Source organism: Engystomops pustulosus, chromosome 5 (genome assembly GCF_040894005.1).
Source record: "Engystomops pustulosus chromosome 5, aEngPut4.maternal, whole genome shotgun sequence".
Classification (NCBI taxonomy): Eukaryota; Metazoa; Chordata; class Amphibia; order Anura; family Leptodactylidae; genus Engystomops; species Engystomops pustulosus.
Window position 1 is genome coordinate 679,304 of NC_092415.1, and position 20,868 is coordinate 700,171.

Genomic DNA, 20,868 nt, shown 5'->3' on the forward strand with positions numbered 1-20,868 from the left:
CAGCCGCCTGTCTATGAGCAGAAAGCAGTATTGTAACGGCCCGCCGGACGGGTTATGTTACAAACTTTATACGTTTCGAATGCCCTCAAATTGTAGTAGAAGTGCAGCCAGATAATCCTACAATCTGTGTGGTTCCATATGAAGCTTCCTTTACATTTCCTATGTGCTTACCATGATATCTTCATTCCTTTGTACTGTTGCTACTACTGTCTATATTCGGTATTGCAGCTGCACAACATCTTTACATTGTGACCAATAGGAGGTCAAGTTTATTCTATATTGTAAGAAGGTCCCTGGTTGGATAATGTTCATAAAACCCCTTGTGGCTGGGAAGTTCCAGAGATTTCATTCTTAGAGGTCATGAGGTACAGGACACATTAGTGATGGGAAGTCCGGCTCTTCTTGGTGAGCTGGCTCATCAGGCTCCGCTCACTAAGAAGAAGCGGCTCTTCTGGCTCCTGAATGGCTCCGTATTGCATGTATAATTGGGAGCCTCAGGCCAGTCGGTACCACTACACTTTAACCCAATTTCTAATAGGTTAAAGGGGGCATTGTTACCCAATCTGGGCCAGGGTTGAGTGAGCCATCGGCCCACTGCAGGAAGCCGACTCCTTTCGTTCACACAAAAGAGCCGGCTCATTCGCGAAGAGCCCATCACTAGCACAGATCTCCACATATGGCCTGCAGATCCCAGGCCTGCTGCAGGAGCCTACGTTAGAGAGCCTGCTGCAGGAGTCTACCTTACACAGCCTGCTGCAGGAGTCTACCTTACACAGCCTGCTGCAGGAGTCCACCTCACCGAGCCTGCTGCCTGTGCCAGGCACAATCGCACGGGGCTACCTTACACCTGGACAGACTGAACTGTTGCCTTTGTCGTGCTCATGTTCTGGAATAAAGGAACCGCAAGTTGTCTCTTTGTGATTTCTGAAAGCCTTATAACATCACAGGCCTCCCCTCTACCATCTACTGGGGGATCCTCACATCTGTACATAGGAAGAGCCCCTGGAAGAACTACCATCCATCCGCGGCATCTCCCTCTGTCTCACAATCCACCTCTGGTCTTAAGTTTATTTAAACAGATGGAGGGAACCGCAATGGGCACGACCCCCCACGCCAAATCTATTCCAAAGTTGATGAGGAATAATGGTTTTATTCAGATTTACAACAAACATCTGAGAGAATTCAGGTCCCTAGTCTCAGGGTGAGATGGTCCCTCGTCATCTACTACTTGATTAGGTACAAGGCTATAATGCAAGTCCTGCTACTGGATAGTGCTGCCGGGAAGCCCCCTCCCCCCTATTCCAGGAGACTATCCTGGCTGGAAGTCTGGATAAATGAGTTCATGGACTTCAGGTTGAGAAGATGGCATAACCATGGACCTATCCACAGAATCAGCTAGGACTATGCTGTAAAGATGCCTCGGGCATGATGGACAACCATTGCTGCAGCACTCAATGCCTTCAAGTCTCAAGAAATGTTTTCAATGTCTTCTCCCACCTGGGAGGAAGGATATAAGGATATAAAAATGTACGAGATGGAGCAATGACAAGATGTTTATTTATGAGTTTTACTAAACATGGAAGTAGAGGTGGAGAATATGGACTTTCTGATCTCCAGGTTACAATACAGTGGAAAGTTTCCTGTGGATGCAAAGCGTGAGGAGGTGAGGAATCAGCCAGGGCTAAAGAGAAGATGTGATATTAGTGAAGTTTTCCAGATGCTTGGAAGTTATGCCAGGTTCTTTTAGGGATCATGTATCCATAGACCTCGACCTCGCACAGTGTTAGCCACTCTCTGCGTCCTGGGATCACCACGCTGACGTATTGACCTTCCATACCATAACAGCAAAACGTCAAGGTCAGATCCCGCACATTCGTGACCTGGGCACATCTGAAGAGAAAACCAACAAGAACTTGTGACTGCTTGATCCGCAAAATTAAGGATTTTTAGTAAATTCCAAAATATAACCAGAAAATATTGGGAATTTGCAACATGGGATAACAGTCTACAACTTCAGGCTGCGGTCACAGGTAGCGTTTGCCTTGTGTTTACAAATGCATCCGATCAATAACGAGCACCCGCTGCTTCGCATTTAAACAACCGTTAAAGCAAGGAAAATGCCACATGTGAATAGAGCCTAAGGGACCCAGAAATACTGCTCTCCTCACCCCTCACCATCAGCTGTTCTCACCCCTTACCACCAGCTCACTTCTGACCCCTAACTACCAACTCTCTCCTGACCCCTGACCACCCGATCTCTCCTGACCTCTGACCACCAGCTGTTCTCCTAACCCCCTGCCCACCAGCTCTCTCCTGACCCCAGCCCACTAACTCTCTCTTGACCCTTGACTACCAGCTTTCTCCTGACCTCTGGCCACCAGCTCTCTCCTGACCACTAGCTCTCTCCTGACCCCTGACCACCAGCTCTCTCCTGACCTCTGACCACCAGATCTCTCCTGACCCCTGGCTACCAGCTCTCTCCTGATCCCTGACCACCAGCTGGTTTCCTGACCTCTGCCCACCAGCTCTCTCCTGACCCCAGCCCACTAGCTCTCTCCTGACCACTAACTCTCTCTTGACCCCTGACCACCAGATCTCTCCTGACCCCTTCCCATCAGTACTCTCCTGACCACCAGCTGTTCTGACCCCTGACCCCAGCTCTCTCCTGACCCCTGACCACCAGCTCTCTCCTGACGCCTGACCACCAGCTGTTCTCCTGACCCCTGACCACCAGATCTCTCCTGACCCATGACCACCAGCTCCCTTCTGACCCCTGCCCACAAGCTGTTCTTCTGACCCCTGAACACCAGCTCTCTTCTGACCCCTGCCCATCAGCTCTCTCCTGACCTCTGGCCATCATCTCTCCCCTGACCCCTGACCACTAGCTGTTCTCCTGACCCCTGACCACTAGCTGTTCTCCTGACCCCTGACCACCAGCTGTTCTCCTGACCCAAGACCAACAGATCTCTCCTGACCCCTGACTACCAGCTCTTTTCTGACCCCTGACCACCAGATCTCTCCTGACCCCTTCCCATCAGTTCTCTCCTGACCACCAGCTGTTCTGACCCCTGACCCCAGCTCTCTCCTGACCCCTGACCCCAGCTCTCTCCTGACCCCTGACCACCAGCTCTCTCCTGACCCCTGGCTACCAGCTGTTCTCCAAACCCCTGCCCACCAGCTCTCTCCTGACCCCTAACCACCAGCTCCCTCCTGACCCCTGCCCACCAGCTGTTCTTCTGACCCCTGACCACCAGCTCTCTTCTGACCCCTTCCCATCAGCTCTCTCCTGACCTCTGGTCATCAGCTCTCTCCTGACCTCTGGCCATCAGCTCTCCCCTGACCCCTGACCACCAGCTGTTCTCCTGACCCCTGACCACCAGCTGTTCTCCTGACCCCTGGCCACCAGCTGCTCTCCTGACCCAAGACCAACAGATCTCTCCTGACCCCTGACTACCAGCTCTTTTCTGACCCCTGAACACCAGCTGTTCTTCTGACCCTTAACTACCAGCTCTCTCCTGACCACCAGCTTTTTCCTCACCCCTGACTACCAGCTGGTTTCCTGACCCCTGACCACCATCTCTCTCCTGACCACTAGCTCTCTCCTGACCCCTCACTACCAGCTGTACTTCTGACCCCTGACCACCAGCTATCTTCTGACCCCTTACTACCAACTCTCTTCTGACCCCTAACCACCAGCTCTCTCCTGACCACTGACCACCAGCTCTCTCCTAACCCTGACCACCAGCTCTCACTTGACCACTGCCCATTAGCTCTCTCCTGACCCCTGGCTACCAGCTCTCTCCTGATCCCTGACCACCAGCTGGTTTCCTGACCCCTGACCACCAGCTGTTCTTCTGACCCGTTACTACCAGCTCTCTTCTGACCCCTAACTACCCGCTCTCTCCTGACCACTAGCTTTTTCCTCACCCCTTACTACCAGCTCTCTCCTGACCCCTGACCACCAGCTGGTTTCCTGACCCCTGACCACCAGCTCTCTCCTGACCTCTGCCCACCAGCTCTCTCTTGACCCCTGACCACTAGCTCTCTCCTGACCCCTGACCACCAGCTCTCTCCTGACCCCAGCCCACTAGCTCTCTCCTGACCCCTGACCACTAGCTCTCTCCTGACCCCTGACCACCAGCTTTCTCCTGACCGCTGACCACCAGCTCTCTCCTGACCCCAGCCCACTAGCTCTCTCCTGACTCCTGACTACCAGCTGTACTTCTGACCCCTGATCATCAGCTATCTTCTGACCCCTGACCACCAGCTGTTCTTCTGACCCCTTACTACCAACTCTCTTCTGACCCCTTACCACCAGCTGTCTCCTGACCGCTGACCACCAGCTCTCACTTGACCACTGCCCATTAGCTCTCTCCTGACCCCTGACCACCAGCTCACTCCTGACCCCTGACCACCAGCTCACTCCTGACCACTAGCTATCTCTTGACCCCTGACTACCAGCTGTACTTCTGACCACTGACCACCAGCTTTCTCCTGACCTCTGCCCACCAGGTCTCACTTGACCACTGCCGATTAGCTCTCCCCAGACCCCTGACCACCAGCTGTACTTCTGACCACCATCTCTCTCCTGATGCCTGACCACCAGCTCTCTCCTGATCCCTGACCACCAGCTGTTCTTCTGACCCCTGACCACCAGCTGTTCTTCTGACCCCTGACCACCAGCTGTTCTTCTGACCGCTGACCACCAGCTCTCTCCTGACCCTGACCACCAGCTGGTTTCCTGACCCCTGACCACCAGCTCTCTCCTGACCTCTGCCCACCAGCTCTCTCTTGACCCCTGACCACTAGCTCTCTCCTGACCCCTGACCACTAGCTCTCTCCTGACCCCTGACCACCAGCTTTCTCCTGACCGCTGACCACCAGCTCTCTCCTGACCCCAGCCCACTAGCTCTCTCCTGACTCCTGACTACCAGCTGTACTTCTGACCCCTGATCATCAGCTATCTTCTGACCCCTGACCACCAGCTGTTCTTCTGACCCCTTACTACCAACTCTCTTCTGACCCCTTACCACCAGCTGTCTCCTGACCGCTGACCACCAGCTCTCACTTGACCACTGCCCATTAGCTCTCTCCTGACCCCTGACCACCAGCTCACTCCTGACCCCTGACCACCAGCTCACTCCTGACCACTAGCTATCTCTTGACCCCTGACTACCAGCTGTACTTCTGACCACTGACCACCAGCTTTCTCCTGACCTCTGCCCACCAGGTCTCACTTGACCACTGCCGATTAGCTCTCCCCAGACCCCTGACCACCAGCTGTACTTCTGACCACCATCTCTCTCCTGATGCCTGACCACCAGCTCTCTCCTGATCCCTGACCACCAGCTGTTCTTCTGACCCCTGACCACCAGCTGTTCTTCTGACCCCTGACCACCAGCTGTTCTTCTGACCCCTGACCACTAGCTCTCTCCTGACCCCTGACCACCAGCTCTCTCCTGACCCCAGCCCACTAGCTCTCTCCTGACCCCTGACCACTAGCTCTCTCCTGACCCCTGACCACCAGCTTTCTCCTGACCGCTGACCACCAGCTCTCTCCTGACCCCAGCCCACTAGCTCTCTCCTGACTCCTGACTACCAGCTGTACTTCTGACCCCTGATCATCAGCTATCTTCTGACCCCTGACCACCAGCTGTTCTTCTGACCCCTTACTACCAACTCTCTTCTGACCCCTTACCACCAGCTGTCTCCTGACCGCTGACCACCAGCTCTCACTTGACCACTGCCCATTAGCTCTCTCCTGACCCCTGACCACCAGCTCACTCCTGACCCCTGACCACCAGCTCACTCCTGACCACTAGCTATCTCTTGACCCCTGACTACCAGCTGTACTTCTGACCACTGACCACCAGCTTTCTCCTGACCTCTGCCCACCAGGTCTCACTTGACCACTGCCGATTAGCTCTCCCCAGACCCCTGACCACCAGCTGTACTTCTGACCACCATCTCTCTCCTGATGCCTGACCACCAGCTCTCTCCTGATCCCTGACCACCAGCTGTTCTTCTGACCCCTGACCACCAGCTGTTCTTCTGACCCCTGACCACCAGCTGTTCTTCTGACCGCTGACCACCAGCTCTCTCCTGACCCTGACCACCAGCTGTTCTTCTGACCCCTGATCACCAGCTCTCTCCTGACCCTGAGCACCAGCCGTTCTTCTGACCCCTGACTACCAGCTGTTCTTCTGACCCCTGACCACCAGCTGTTCTTCTGACCCCTAACTACCATCTCTCTCCTGACCCCTGCCCACCAGCTCTCTCTTGATCCCTTCTTACCAGCTGTTCTCCGGACCCCTGACCACCAGCTCTCTCCTGACCCCTGAACATCAGCTGTTCTTCTGACCCCTGAACATCAGCTGTTCTTCTGACCCCTGAACATCAGCTGTTCTTCTGACCCCTGAACATCAGCTGTTCTTCTGACCCCTGAACATCAGCTGTTCTTCTGACCCCTAACCACCAGCTCTCTCCTGACCACTAGCTCTCTCCTGACCCCTGACTACCAGCTTTCTCCTGCCCTCTGCCCACCAGGTCTCACTTGACCACTGACCATTAGCTCACCCCAGACCCCTCACCACCAGCTGTTCTTCTGACCACTAGCTCTCTCCTGACTCGTAACTACCAGCTGTACTTCTGACCACCATCTCTCTCCTGATCCCTGACCACCAGCTGTTCTTCTGACCCCTGACCAACAGCTTTCTCCTGATCCCTGCCCACCAGCTCTCTCCTGATCCCTGCCCACCAGCTCTCTCCTGACCCTGACCACCAGCTTTCTCCTGACCTCTGACCACCAGCTGTTCTTCTGACCCCTGCCCACCAGCTCTCTCCTGACCCTGACCACCAGCTTTCTCCTGACCTCTGACCACCAGCTGTTCTTCTGACCCCTGCCCACCAGCTCTCTCTTGACCCCTAACCACCAGCTCTCTCCTGACCACTAGCTCACCCCAGACCCCTCACCACCAGCTGTTCTTCTGACCACTAGCTCTCTCCTGACTCGTAACTACCAGCTGTACTTCTGACCACCATCTCTCTCCTGATCCCTGACCACCAGCTGTTCTTCTGACCCCTGACCACCAGCTGTTCTTCTGACCCCTGACCACCAGCTCTCTCCTGACCCTGACCACCAGCTTTCTCCTGACCTCTGACCACCAGCTGTTCTTCTGACCCCTGCCCACCAGCTCTCTCTTGACCCCTAACCACCAGCTCTCTCCTGACCACTAGCTCACCCCAGACCCCTGACCACCAGCTGTACTTCTGACCACCAGCTCTCTCCTGATCCCTGACCACCAGCTGTTCTTCTGACCCCTGACCACCAGCTGTTCTTCTGACCCCTGACCACCAGCTGTTCTTCTGACCCCTGACCACCAGCTCTCTCCTGACCCCTGACCACCAGCTGTTCTCCTGACCCCTGACCACCAGCTCTCTCCTGACCCCTGACCACCAGCTCTCGTCCAACCCCTGACCACCAGCTCTCTCCTGACCCCTGCCCACCAGCTGTTCTCCTGACCCCTGACCACCAGCTCTCTCCTGACCCCTGCCCACCAGCTCTCTCCTGACCCCTGACCACCAGCTCTCTCCTGACCCCTGACCACCAGCTCTCGTCCAACCCCTGACCACCAGCTCTCTCCTGACCCCTGACCACCAGCTCTCTCCTGACCTCTAGCTCTCTCCTGACCCCTGACTACCAGCTGTACTCCTGACCCCTGACTACCAGCTCTCTTCAGAGCCCCTAACTACCAGCTCTCTCCTGACCACCTGCTGTTCTCCTGACCCCTTACTACCAGCTTTTCTTCTGACCCCTTACCACCAGCTCTCTCCTGACTCCTGACCCCTGACCACCAGCTCTCTTCCGACCCCTGACCACCAGCTGTTCTTCTGACCCCTGACCACCAGCTCTTTCCTGAAGCCTGACCACCAGCTCTCTCTTGACCCCTGACCAATAGCTTTCTCTCAGCTGCTCATCATGTCCTTTGCTCCCTAGCTGTCGGATACAGTCTTGTGTCAGGTTATTTGTGTCACACTCTGTAATGTGGAGTTTGTATATTTGTGTAATATATTTACATGTGTGCATTTTGTATATACCGCATGTGTGTAATGTGTGTATGTCTCATCTTCGCTAGAAGTAAAATTATGTGTATAGTTTATGTCTATATGTAGATTGAGGTCTTGAAATCAACTTTTTTGGATGAACCAAAGGACTCTCAGTCCAGAACGGCCCAATCTGAGTGACTTACATTGGGTTGTCGTTGTAGGGCGAGTTCCCAATTCGGATCTGAGCTCCCAGCAGTCTCTCTGCGCAGCAGTCTCCTCTATTTAAAAGGATAACACTTGATATCTTGTAGATGTTTTTCAGGTTCAACCTCCACCACGGACGGTTCAGTCCACTGGTGTGAGTGCAGAAACCTCTCTCATAATTCATGTATTTGACGCCATCTATGGCATTTCTGGCACTTCCTTTTGGATTGTTAGGGAATCCGTAGTCCGAGTCCTGGGAAGCTTCTCCATATCTCGCTACGTTTATTGCTGAGGAGACAAGAAGAGAGGAGAATTCAGGAATAAGAAGCTGAGATGCGAGTCCCGACCCTCACCATTGTCCTGCCGTCCAGTAGGAGAAGAAACATGGACGGCAGGACAACGGCAGGAGGAGATGGATTTGTGGTTAATTTAATAAATGGCTCCTCCACGCGGATCCAGAAAGTCATGGTGCTGCCCATATTCTACATTCTGCCAAAATGATTGAATTAAAAAATTACTAAAAAGTGAGACTTCTAGCAGTTAGTATGTAGAGAGAAGCCACATGTAGAGTTCTGTCCTCTGCGGCTCTAATCTGATCCTCATTAGACTCTACTTTCCGGTTGGTAGTGGAGGTTCTGGGTCCTTGGACCACCCCTTCATGTTATACCCCTGTCCCCCCGTCCTGTTTGTGCTGCAGGTATGTTACAGGACAGTCCTGTGTGTAGATCTGATCTCACCTCCGGGTACAGGAGGGCATCCCAGAGTCAGGGCCAGAGATCCGAGCAGAAGCAGCGATGACACAGGATTCATCCTGGAGGAAGAGGAGGAGGAAGTTAGATATCTCTATGTAAGAAGGTAAGAAGGAAGTGCATTACTTACTGATCCTGAGGTGCATTTTATACTCCAGTCACTACCAAAGCTGCATTTCTCTACTGATATTTATTTCCCAAACATTCACTGTTGTCAGGATTCAGGGGTAGTGAAACTTCTGTACCACCACGGATGATGTCACAAGCTGACACCTGGGAGGGGCACCCGGTTTTCACCAGAGCCCGCCACAAAGTGGGTTGGACTTGTTGTGGAGTGGTGCCACCAGGTAGCTCCATAGGTGCAACTTTGTCCGCGGTGGTGGCCAAGGTGAGGTACAGAGTCATGAGGCACAATCGTGGTCGGGGAAAGGCAGGAGGTTGAGACAGGTGGCACAGGATCAAGGTCAGGGGCAGAGCAGGAGGTCAGGACAGGCGGCAGGAGTACGTCGTCAGGAACGGAACCGGGGTCACAACAAGAAGTCTCAATACCAGCAGGGAGCATACAGGAACGAGCTTTCTCTAGGGCACAAGGCACGAAGATCCGGCAGGGGACACAGGAAGGGACCACCGCTGGAGCGCGGCACGGTAAGTGAAGCTGCCGAGCTCCGGGGGCACTGGTAGGTAAAACCTCCCATGGACATAATACGGCAGAGAAATACAACATACTTAATAGGGATTGTAACTGTCACAAGGCGACCGAGGAGTTCAACTTATCCTGGGGAAAGCGGAATACCACGGATTCTGAATCCAATTCTAAACCCTAAAACACGGACCCACCGTCTTCTCCACGGACAAAGGAACGCCGAAATGCTTATACCAATCGGTAGCCAGGTGTCATAGTAATGCTCGCCCTCCACAAAGCAACCCGGCAGATGGTAGCAATCAGGGTGCACAGGCAACAGGCAAAAAGCTGATTCAATATCGGACTTATAAGGGCCCCGGGGCCAGGCCTTGGTATCAACGTGACCACCCTATGAAAAGATACAGATGATTCCTCATTCATCTAAACTTTCCCTGCTCTTTTTTTTACACCACCCCAAGGGGGGACACCCACAAATTAGTGAAACTTGAATGACAATCCTTCTTGACTTTATTGCACAACACTTCGGGTGATCCCTTGCACAACACAAATTGTCCGCACAGAAACTCTCCCTACGAAGCGTAAAGGGGATAAAAAAACCCAACACTGAAACGCAGGGACAATGTGGAAGCCGTCTCCCTATTGGGGTATCTGCTGAGCCACGACTGTGCAACACCCCTGCCGATGCATAGGCTTGGTGGTTGATGCAAATAGTGCCCTCTCCTTGTCAGGTGCTATCAGCTGTGTCACTCAGAAGCAACTGCTGGGGACACTTAGTCATTGCAGCTGTAAGTCATTGCAGCTGCCTGGTAAGGCAAGAGTTAACATGTAAAATGTTATTAACCAATGATATCCTTTGTACTATTGTAAAGCAAGCAAGGAGCTGATTGGAGGGTGCTGCCACCTGATCAGGGGAGTATAAAAACCCCCTAGTGGGCAGGAGCACAGGGTCAGAAAGTCAGTGTCACGGTTACACCCGCGATCCTCGGTACGGATTGAGGGTGTACCCGTGCCTGCTGCCGCGGTCCCCGCTCCCCCAGCTCTCACTTACCTCTCCAGGCTCCGGCCTGCACTGTTGCTCCCAGCGTGTAGGCCGCATGCTGCTTCCATGCAATCGCGTGCTCCTGCCACTAGAGGGAGCGCGCGCGGACTTCTCCCAGCCTTAAAGGGCCAGCGTCCTCCTTACTGGTTCTGGCATTCCAGGCTCGGCTATAAAGCCTGGCGACTCCCAGCATCCCCTGCCGGATCTTCAGCTCATTCTACTGAGGTGAAAGCCTTCTTGAGCGTTTCCAGATGCCTCTGAGTTCCCGTGTTTCCCGAGCGTTTCCAGACGCCTCTGTGTATTTTGCGATTCCTGTATTCCTGGTTTCCTGTGTTTCCTTGTCCCGTGGTCCTGCCTGCCTGCCTTCCCGTGGTCCTGCCTGCCTGCCTTCCCGTGGTCCTGCCTGCCTGCCTTCCCGTGGTCCTGCCTGCCTGCCTTCCCGTGGTCCTGCCTGCCTGCCTTCCCGTGGTCCTGCCTGCCTGCCTTCCCGTGGTCCTGCCTGCCTGCCTTCCCGTGGTCCTGCCTGCCTGCCTTCCCGTGGTCCTGCCTGCCTGCCTTCCCGTGGTCCTGCCTGCCTGCCTTCCCGTGGTCCTGCCTGCCTGCCTTCCCGTGGTCCTGCCTGCCTGCCTTCCCGTGGTCCTGCCTGCCTTCCCGTGGTCCTCGTGTCCCTACCTTGGCTGCCACCGTGGGCCTAGTCGCACCCGTGGAGCGACCTGGTGACTCCCGCCGCAGCAAGACCATCCCGCTTTGCGGCGGGCTCTGGCGAAGACCGGGAGTTCACTTAGACTCCGCTCCCGGGTGCGGCTAAGGTTGTTATCTCCCGCGGTGGTCCAGGGAGTCCACTCTCTTAGTCCTAAGGGACTATTCCCCATAGACTGTGACAGTAAGATCCGGCCATGGACTCCGCCAAGGTCATGATCTCTGCCAAAGCCATGAACAATGTCAAGGATCCGTACCAGCTTCTGGGTGACTTTCCCAGCACTATTGCCCAGCAGGCCCAAGAGATTGCTGCGCAAAAAGAACTCTTGGATAAACTCGCAGCCACCCTGCGGATTATTGCCTCCCAGCAGCAGGCTCCTGTGACTCCTCCTGTTGTTTCTGTCCCCCAGCCATGTTTTTCGGCAGCGAACTCTGGATCAGATTTTTTGATGCCAAACAAATTTGATGGCAACCCCAATTTTTGCAGGAGTTTTGTCGTCCAGTGCTCGTTATACATCAAGCTGACGTCCTCCCAGTCCACCCCCGAACGCACTAAGTTGGCATGTGTTTTTTCTTTGCTCACTGGAGAGGCGCTGGACTGGGCTACTCCTCTATGGGATAGTGGTGACCTGGACATGGTTACTTATACCAAGTTCCTGGCAAAAATCCTGTCCAGATTTGAACCACCTCAAGTTCGATCACCTCATCTGTCCTGCATGGTTCCAGGGTCTCCAGTGGCTCCGCAGCTTCCCAGAGCTGCTCCCGTGGCTCCGCAGCTTCCCAGAGCTTCTCCCGTGGCTCCGCAGCTTCCCAGAGCTGCACCCGTGGCTCCGCAGCTTCCCAGAGCTGCACCCGTGGCTCCGCAGCTTCCCAGAGCTGCACCCGTGGCTCCGCAGCTTCCCAGAGCTGCTCCCGTGGCTCCGCAGCTTCCCAGAGCTGCACCCGTGGCTCCGCAGCTTCCCAGAGCTGCACCCGTGGCTCCGCAGCTTCCCAGAGCTGCACCCGTGGCTCCGCAGCTTCCCAGAGCTGCACCCGTGGCTCCGCAGCTTCCCAGAGCTGCTCCCGTGGCTCCGCAGCTCCCCAGAGCTGCTCCAGTGGCTCCGCAGCTCCCCGCAGCTGCTCCAGTGGCTCCGCAGCTCCCCGCAGCTGCTCCAGTGGCTCCGCAGCTCCCCGCAGCTGCTCCAGTGGCTCCGCAGCTCCCCGCAGCTGCTCCAGTGGCTCCGCAGCTCCCCGCAGCTGCTCCAGTGGCTCCGCAGCTCCCCGCAGCTGCTCCAGTGGCTCCGCAGCTCCCCGCAGCTGCTCCAGTGGCTCCGCAGCTCCCCGCAGCTGCTCCAGTGGCTCCGCAGCTCCCCGCAGCTGCTCCAGTGGCTCCGCAGCTCCCCGCAGCTGCTCCAGTGGCTCCGCAGCTCCCCGCAGCTGCTCCAGTGGCTCCGCAGCTCCCCGCAGCTGCTCCAGTGGCTCTCCAGCCTCCGCAGCTCCCCGCAGCTGCTCCAGTGGCTCTCCAGCCTCCGCAGCTCCCCGCAGCTGCTCCAGTGGCTCTCCAGCCTCCGCAGCTCCCCGCAGCTGCTCCAGTGGCTCTCCAGCCTCCGCAGCTCCCCGCAGCTGCTCCAGTGGCTCTCCAGCCTCCGCAGCTCCCCGCAGCTGCTCCAGTGGCTCTCCAGCCTCCGCAGCTCCCCGCAGCTGCTCCAGTGGCTCTCCAGCCTCCGCAGCTCCCCGCAGCTGCTCCAGTGGCTCTCCAGCCTCCGCAGCTCCCCGCAGCTGCTCCAGTGGCTCTCCAGCCTCCGCAGCTCCCCGCAGCTGCTCCAGTGGCTCTCCAGCCTCCGCAGCTCCCCGCAGCTGCTCCAGTGGCTCTCCAGCCTCCGCAGCTCCCCGCAGCTGCTCCAGTGGCTCTCCAGCCTCCGCAGCTCCCCGCAGCTGCTCCAGTGGCTCTCCAGCCTCCGCAGCTCCCCGCAGCTGCTCCAGTGGCTCTCCAGCCTCCGCAGCTCCCCGCAGCTGCTCCAGTGGCTCTCCAGCCTCCGCAGCTTGCCAATGCTGCTCCAGAGACTCTCCAGCTTCCGCAGCTTGCCAATGCTGCTCCAGAGACTCTCCAGCTTCCGCAGCTTGCCAATGCTGCTCCAGTGTCTCTGCAGCTTGCCACTGCTGCTCCAGTGGCGCCCCAGACTCTGCAGCTTGCCACGGCTGCTCCAGTGGCGCCCCAGACTCTGCAGCTTGCCACGGCTGCTCCAGTGGCGCCCCAGACTCTGCAGCTTGCCACGGCTGCTCCAGTGGCGCCCCAGTCTCAGCAGCTTGCCACGGCTGCCCCAGAGACTCCGCAGCTTGCCACGGCTGCTCTGACCTCCCCTGAGGCTGCTCCGGTGTGCCTAGAGCCGACCCAGCCTGCTTCCCAAGTCTTCCCGGTGCCTTCTCTCCTCCTAAGGTGTCTCATCACCAAGAAGAATTGGAGGAGGCGAAGAAAGAACAGTGGGCTGAAGAAGAAGAGAAGAGGGGCCCTAAGGGGGGGGGTACTGTCACGGTTACACCCGCGATCCTCGGTACGGATTGAGGGTGTACCCGTGCCTGCTGCCGCGGTCCCCGCTCCCCCAGCTCTCACTTACCTCTCCAGGCTCCGGCCTGCACTGTTGCTCCCAGCGTGTAGGCCGCATGCTGCTTCCATGCAATCGCGTGCTCCTGCCACTAGAGGGAGCGCGCGCGGACTTCTCCCAGCCTTAAAGGGCCAGCGTCCTCCTTACTGGTTCTGGCATTCCAGGCTCGGCTATAAAGCCTGGCGACTCCCAGCATCCCCTGCCGGATCTTCAGCTCATTCTACTGAGGTGAAAGCCTTCTTGAGCGTTTCCAGATGCCTCTGAGTTCCCGTGTTTCCCGAGCGTTTCCAGACGCCTATGTGTATTTTGCGATTCCTGTATTCCTGGTTTCCTGTGTTTCCTTGTCCCGTGGTCCTGCCTGCCTGCCTTCCCGTGGTCCTGCCTGCCTGCCTTCCCGTGGTCCTGCCTGCCTGCCTTCCCGTGGTCCTGCCTGCCTGCCTTCCCGTGGTCCTGCCTGCCTGCCTTCCCGTGGTCCTGCCTGCCTGCCTTCCCGTGGTCCTGCCTGCCTGCCTTCCCGTGGTCCTGCCTGCCTGCCTTCCCGTGGTCCTGCCTGCCTGCCTTCCCGTGGTCCTGCCTGCCTGCCTTCCCGTGGTCCTGCCTGCCTGCCTTCCCGTGGTCCTGCCTGCCTGCCTTCCCGTGGTCCTGCCTGCCTTCCCGTGGTCCTCGTGTCCCTACCTTGGCTGCCACCGTGGGCCTAGTCGCACCCGTGGAGCGACCTGGTGACTCCCGCCGCAGCAAGACCATCCCGCTTTGCGGCGGGCTCTGGCGAAGACCGGGAGTTCACTTAGACTCCGCTCCCGGGTGCGGCTAAGGTTGTTATCTCCCGCGGTGGTCCAGGGAGTCCACTCTCTTAGTCCTAAGGGACTATTCCCCATAGACTGTGACAGTCAGACCTCACGGCCAGTCAGCAGAGTGAGAAGAAGGTCCAGTGTGCGGCTCCTGCAGAGTTGCCATCCAGACACACTAGCAGGAAGCAGAGGAGCCTCTGCCTGACACCTTGGGCAAGTCAGGAGACTAATCCCCAGAGCAGAGGTCCGCTGTCCATACTCAGCTCCATCTACCAGCCCAGCCTGAAGCTACTATCAGACTGTGAGGGCTTCCTGTGGACCAGCTGACTCCTACCTGCTGAACCTGCTGCTGTTAACTGTTCCCTGGTCTTCCAATAATGAACTGTAAGTTGATTTGCACAACGTTGCCTCCGTCTGATCCATGGACACGGCTGTTACCACCACGGGCTTCCCATCCATTACCCGGGGGCTTATCTTACAGACACCCTGGGGTTGCCCCAGGGAGAACCAGTACATCAGCCTCTCCCTCCATATTTCTTGCACACACCACCTGCTGGAGAGCTGCCAGGCTGTAGGACAGCCCTCCGGTTCCCCATACCAAGCACCGTGACATCAGCATAATGGTTGATAACAGAGAGTAATAGATTGTATCCCCCCCTGTACAGTCTCCTCTCCCTGGGATGCAATGGCTGATAACAGAGAGTAATAGATTGTATCCCCCCTGTACAGTCTCCTCTCCCTAGGTTGTAATGGCTGATAACAGAGAGTGATAGATTGTATCCCCCCTGTACATTCTCCTCTCCCCGGGGTGTAATGGCTGATAACAGAGAGTAATAGATTGTATCCCCCTGTACAGTCTCCTCTCCCCGGGATGTAATGGCTGATAACAGAGAGTAATAGATTGTATCCCCATCTGTACAGTCTCCTCTCCCCGGGATGTAATGGCTGATAACAGAGAGTAATAGATTGTATCCCCCCTGTACAGTCTCCTCTCCCCGGGGTGTAATGGCTGATAACAGAGAGTAATAGATTGTATCCCCCCTGTACAGTCTCCTCTCCCCGGGATGTAATGGCTGATAAGAGAGAGTAATAGATTGTACCCCCCCCCCCTGTACAGTCTCCTCTCCCCGGGGTGTAATGGCTGATAACAGAGAGTAATAGATTGTATCCCCTCTGTACAGTCTCCTCTCCCCGGGGTGTAATGGCTGATAACAGAGAGTAATAGATTGTATCCCCCCTGTACAGTCTCCTCTCCCCGGGGTGTAATGGCTGATAACAGAGAGTAATAGATTGTATCCCCCCTGTACAGTCTTCTCTCCCCGGGATGTAATGGCTGATAACAGAAAGTAATAGATTGTATCCTCCCTGTACAGTCTCCTCTCCCCGGGATGTAATGGCTGATAACAGAGAGTAATAGATTGTATCCCCCCCTGTACAGTCTCCTCTCCCCGGGATGTAATGGCTGATAACAGAGAGTAATAAATTGTATCCCCTCCTGTACAGTCTCCTCTCCCTGGGATGTAATGGCTGATAACAGAGAGTAATAGATTGTATCCCCCCTGTACAGTCTCCTCTCCCTAGGTTGTAATGGCTGATAACAGAGAGTGATAGATTGTATCCCCCCTGTACATTCTCCTCTCCCCGGGGTGTAATGGCTGATAACAGAGAGTAATAGATTGTATCCCCCCTGTACAGTCTCCTCTCCCCGGGGTGTAATGGCTGATAACAGAGAGTAATAGATTGTATCCCCCCTGTACAGTCTCCTCTCCCCGGGATGTAATGGCTGATAAGAGAGAGTAATAGATTGTACCCCCCCCCCCCTGTACAGTCTCCTCTCCCCGGGGTGTAATGGCTGATAACAGAGAGTAATAGATTGTATCCCCCCCTGTGCAGTCTCCTCTCCCCGGGGTGTAATGGCTGATAACAGAGAGTAATAGATTGTATCCCCTCTGTACAGTCTCCTCTCCCCGGGGTGTAATGGCTGATAACAGAGAGTAATAGATTGTATCCCCCCTGTACAGTCTCCTCCCCCCGGGATGTAATGGCTGATAACAGAGAGTGATAGATTGTATCCCCCCTGTACATTCTCCTCTCCCCGGGGTGTAATGGCTGATAACAGAGAGTAATAGATTGTATCCCCCCTGTACAGTCTCCTCTCCCCGGGGTGTAATGGCTGATAACAGAGAGTAATAGATTGTATCCCCCCCTGTACAGTCTCCTCTCCCCGGGGTGTAATGGCTGATAACAGAGAGTAATAGATTGTATCCCCCCCCTGTACAGTCTCCTCTCCCCGGGATGTAATGGCTGATAACAGAGAGTGATAGATTGTATCCCCCCTGTACATTCTCCTCTCCCCGGGGTGTAATGGCTGATAACAGAGAGTAATAGATTGTATCCCCCCCCTGTACAGTCTCCTCTCCCCAGGATGTAATGGCTGATAACAGAGAGTGATAGATTGTATCCCCCCTGTACATTGTCCTCTCCCCGGGGTGTAATGGCTGATAACAGAGAGTAATAGATTGTATCCCCCCCCTGTACAGTCTCCTCTCCCCGGGGTGTAATGGCTGATAACAGAGAGTAATAGATTGTATCCCCCTGTACAGTCTCCTCTCCCCGGGATGTAATGGCTGATAACAGAGAGTAATAGATTGTATCCCCCCTGTACAGTCTTCTCTCCCCGGGATGTAATGGCTGATAACAGAGAGTAATAGATTGTATCCCCCCTGTACAGTCTCCTCTCCCCGGGGTGTAATGGCTGATAACAGAGAGTAATAGATTGTATCCCCCCTGTACAGTCTCCTCTCCCCGGGATGTAATGGCTGATAACAGAGAGTAATAGATTGTATCCCCCCTGTACAGTCTTCTCTCCCCGGGATGTAATGGCTGATAACAGAGAGTAATAGATTGTATCCCCCCTGTACAGTCTCCTCTCCCCGGGATGTAATGGCAGATAACAGAGAGTAATAGATTGTATCCCCCCCTGTACAGTCTCCTCTCCCCGGGATGTAATGGCTGATAACAGAGAGTAATAGATTGTATCCCCCCCTGTACAGTCTCCTCTCCCCGGGATGTAATGGCTGATAACAGAGAGTAATAAATTGTATCCCCTCCTGTACAGTCTCCTCTCCCCGGGATGTAATGGCTGATAACAGAGAGTAATAGATTGTATCCCCCCTGTACAGTCTCCTCTCCCCGGGGTGTAATGGCTGATAACAGAGAGTAATAGATTGTATCCCCCCCTGTACAGTCTCCTCTCCCCGGGATGTAATGGCTGATAACAGAGAGTAATAGATTGTATCCCCCCCTGTACAGTCTCCTCTCCCCGGGATGTAATGGCTGATAACAGAGAGTAATAGATTGTATCCCCCCTGTACAGTCTCCTCTCCCCGGGATGTAATGGCTGATAACAGAGAGTAATAGATTGTATCCCCCCTGTACAGTCTCCTCTCCCCGGGGTGTAATGGCTGATAACAGAGAGTAATAGATCATATCCCCCTGTACAGTCTCCTCTCCCCGGGCTGTAATGGCTGATAACAGAGAGTAATAGATTGTATCCCCCCCTGTACAGTCTCCTCTCCCCGGGATGTAGTGGCTGATAACAGAGAGTAATAGATTGTATCCCCCCTGTACAGTCTCCTCTCCCCGGGGTGTAATGGCTGATAACAGAGAGTAATAGATTGTATCCCCCCCTGTACAGTCTCCTCTCCCCGGGGTGTAATGGCTGATAACAGAGAGTAATAGATTGTATCCCCCCTGTACAGTCTCCTCTCCCCGGGATGTAATGGCTGATAACAGAGAGTAATAGATTGTATCCCCCCCTGTACAGTCTCCTCTCCCCGGGATGTAATGGCTGATAACAGAGAGTAATAGATTGTATCCCCCTGTACAGTCTCCTCTCCCCGGGATGTAGTGGCTGATAACAGAGAGTAATAAGCAGCACTCACATGTCTGGGGTCCAGCGCTCGGTTATTCCCGGGGTCTCGCTCTCCTGTATTTATACAATGTTTCTCCTCCCACTCGAGGTTTTCCAGTGAATTTCTCTATTTACCTGTGAAATATTTGATATTATTGTTTATGTTCTATATTGTAACAGATCCAATAATAACATCAGCTCCTCCTCAATATCGTTCAGGTGTTCCCCGTCTTCCCTCATCATTTTGGCATTGCTCCAATTCTCTCTGACCTCCATCCCTGTATTGCAGGGCCGGCGCTATGTGTAGGTAAAGTGGGCTATTGCCAGGGGGCCACTGGAAGAGGAGAATCTCTTCTTTCAAATGAATCTTGAATTGTGTTTCTAGGTGCCAGGGATCCAGAGATATTCAGGTTTAAAGTGAGAATATCAGGTGCCATTTTATATATAAATCACTCCCGACAGCAGTTTAACAGTTAATATCTCCATTTTCATTAGACTTAGAAACACAAAGATATAAAAGATGAGACTCTCTCCTTTCATAGGAAATAAGAAGTGAGGTTCTATGTGTCACAGAGCCAGAGATACAGCCCCCAGATATGTGCCCCCCCCCCCTCCAGATTCTTAGCCATCAGGCTGCAGGGAGAATCTGCTGCACACAGGAGCTGCTGCACCTCACAGATAATGGAAATATTCACTTTATATGTTACTACATTCTGATAAGGAATAATATCAACTAATATTCATGTTATTAACCCTTCTCTATCCAGAACAATATAAGAGCACACTTTCTCTCTTATTGCCTTTTATTTTGTGATAGTTTTTTTTTTTTGCAAAAATTGACTGATACGATGAACATTTGATTCTCTTCTCCTAATGTCGCTACATATTAACCCCATGACCCAGAACATGTGCATAAAGTTATATGCAACGCCACAAACACACACATGTTCTGGGGTAAAGTTTTGATTTCCCACCATCCTCCATTATTTATATAATCTCCTGTATATATCACCTCCTGTATATATCATCTCCTGTATATATCACCTCCTGTATATATCATCTCCTGTATATATCACCTCCTGTATATATCACCTCCTGTATATATCACCTCCTGTATATATCATCTCCTGTATATATCACCTCCTGTATATATCATCTCCTGTATAGATCACCTCCTGTATATATCATCTCCTGTATAGATCATCTCCTGTATATATCACCTCCTGTATATATCATCTCCTGTATATATCATCTCCTGTATATATCACCTCCTGTATATATCATCTCCTGTATATATCACCTCCTGTATATATCACCTCCTGTATATATCACCTCCTGTATATATCATCTCCTGTATATATCACCTCCTGTATATATCATCTCCTGTATATATCACCTCCTGTATAGATCACCTCCTGTATATATCACCTCCTGTATATATCATCTCCTGTATAGATCACCTCCTGTATATATCACCTCCTGTATATATCATCTCCTGTATAGATCACCTCCTGTATATATCACCTCCTGTATATATCACCTCCTGTATATATCATCTCCTGTATATATCACCTCCTGTATATATCATCTCCTGTATATATCATCTCCTGTATATATCACCTCCTGTATATATCACCTCCTGTATATATCACCTCCTGTATATATCATCTCCTGTATATATCACCTCCTGTATATATCATCTCCTGTATATATCACCTCCTGTATATATCATCTCCTGTATATATCATCTCCTGTATAGATCACCTCCTGTATATATAATCTCCTGTATATATCATCTCCTGTATATATCATCTCCTGTATAGATCACCTCCTGTATATATCACCTCCTGTATATATCATCTCCTGTATATATCATCTCCTGTATATATCACCTCCTGTATATATCACCTCCTGTATATATCATCTCCTGTATATATCATCTCCTGTATATATCATCTCCTTTATAGTTCTGCATCTAGAAATCTTTATCATCTTTATTTATCTTCTATCATAATAATTATAATTAATAATTCCTTTATTTATATAGCGCACACAGATACCGCAGCGCTGCACAGAGCTGCCAGATCAGTCCCTGTCCCCATGGGGCTCACAATCTAATCGACCTACCAGTAATTTTTTGGAGTGTGGGAGGAAACAGGAGGACCCGGAAGAAACACGGAGAGAACATACAAACTCTATGAAGAT

The 20,868-nt window shown here is 53.4% G+C and overlaps 1 protein-coding gene across 1 annotated transcript; it reads right to left on the bottom strand.

Moving 5' to 3' along the window:
• Positions 1–1,553: 1,553 nt before the first annotated feature.
• On the bottom strand, positions 1,554–18,776 carry LOC140132324 (fucolectin-like). Its single transcript, XM_072150973.1, has 4 exons — positions 18,695–18,776; positions 8,988–9,061; positions 8,250–8,538; positions 1,554–1,890 (listed from the first exon to the last, which is right to left on the bottom strand). Coding segments are annotated over exons 1-4 (555 nt in total). The 5' UTR covers positions 18,697–18,776; the 3' UTR covers positions 1,554–1,700.
• Between the last annotated feature and the right edge of the window lie 2,092 nt (positions 18,777–20,868).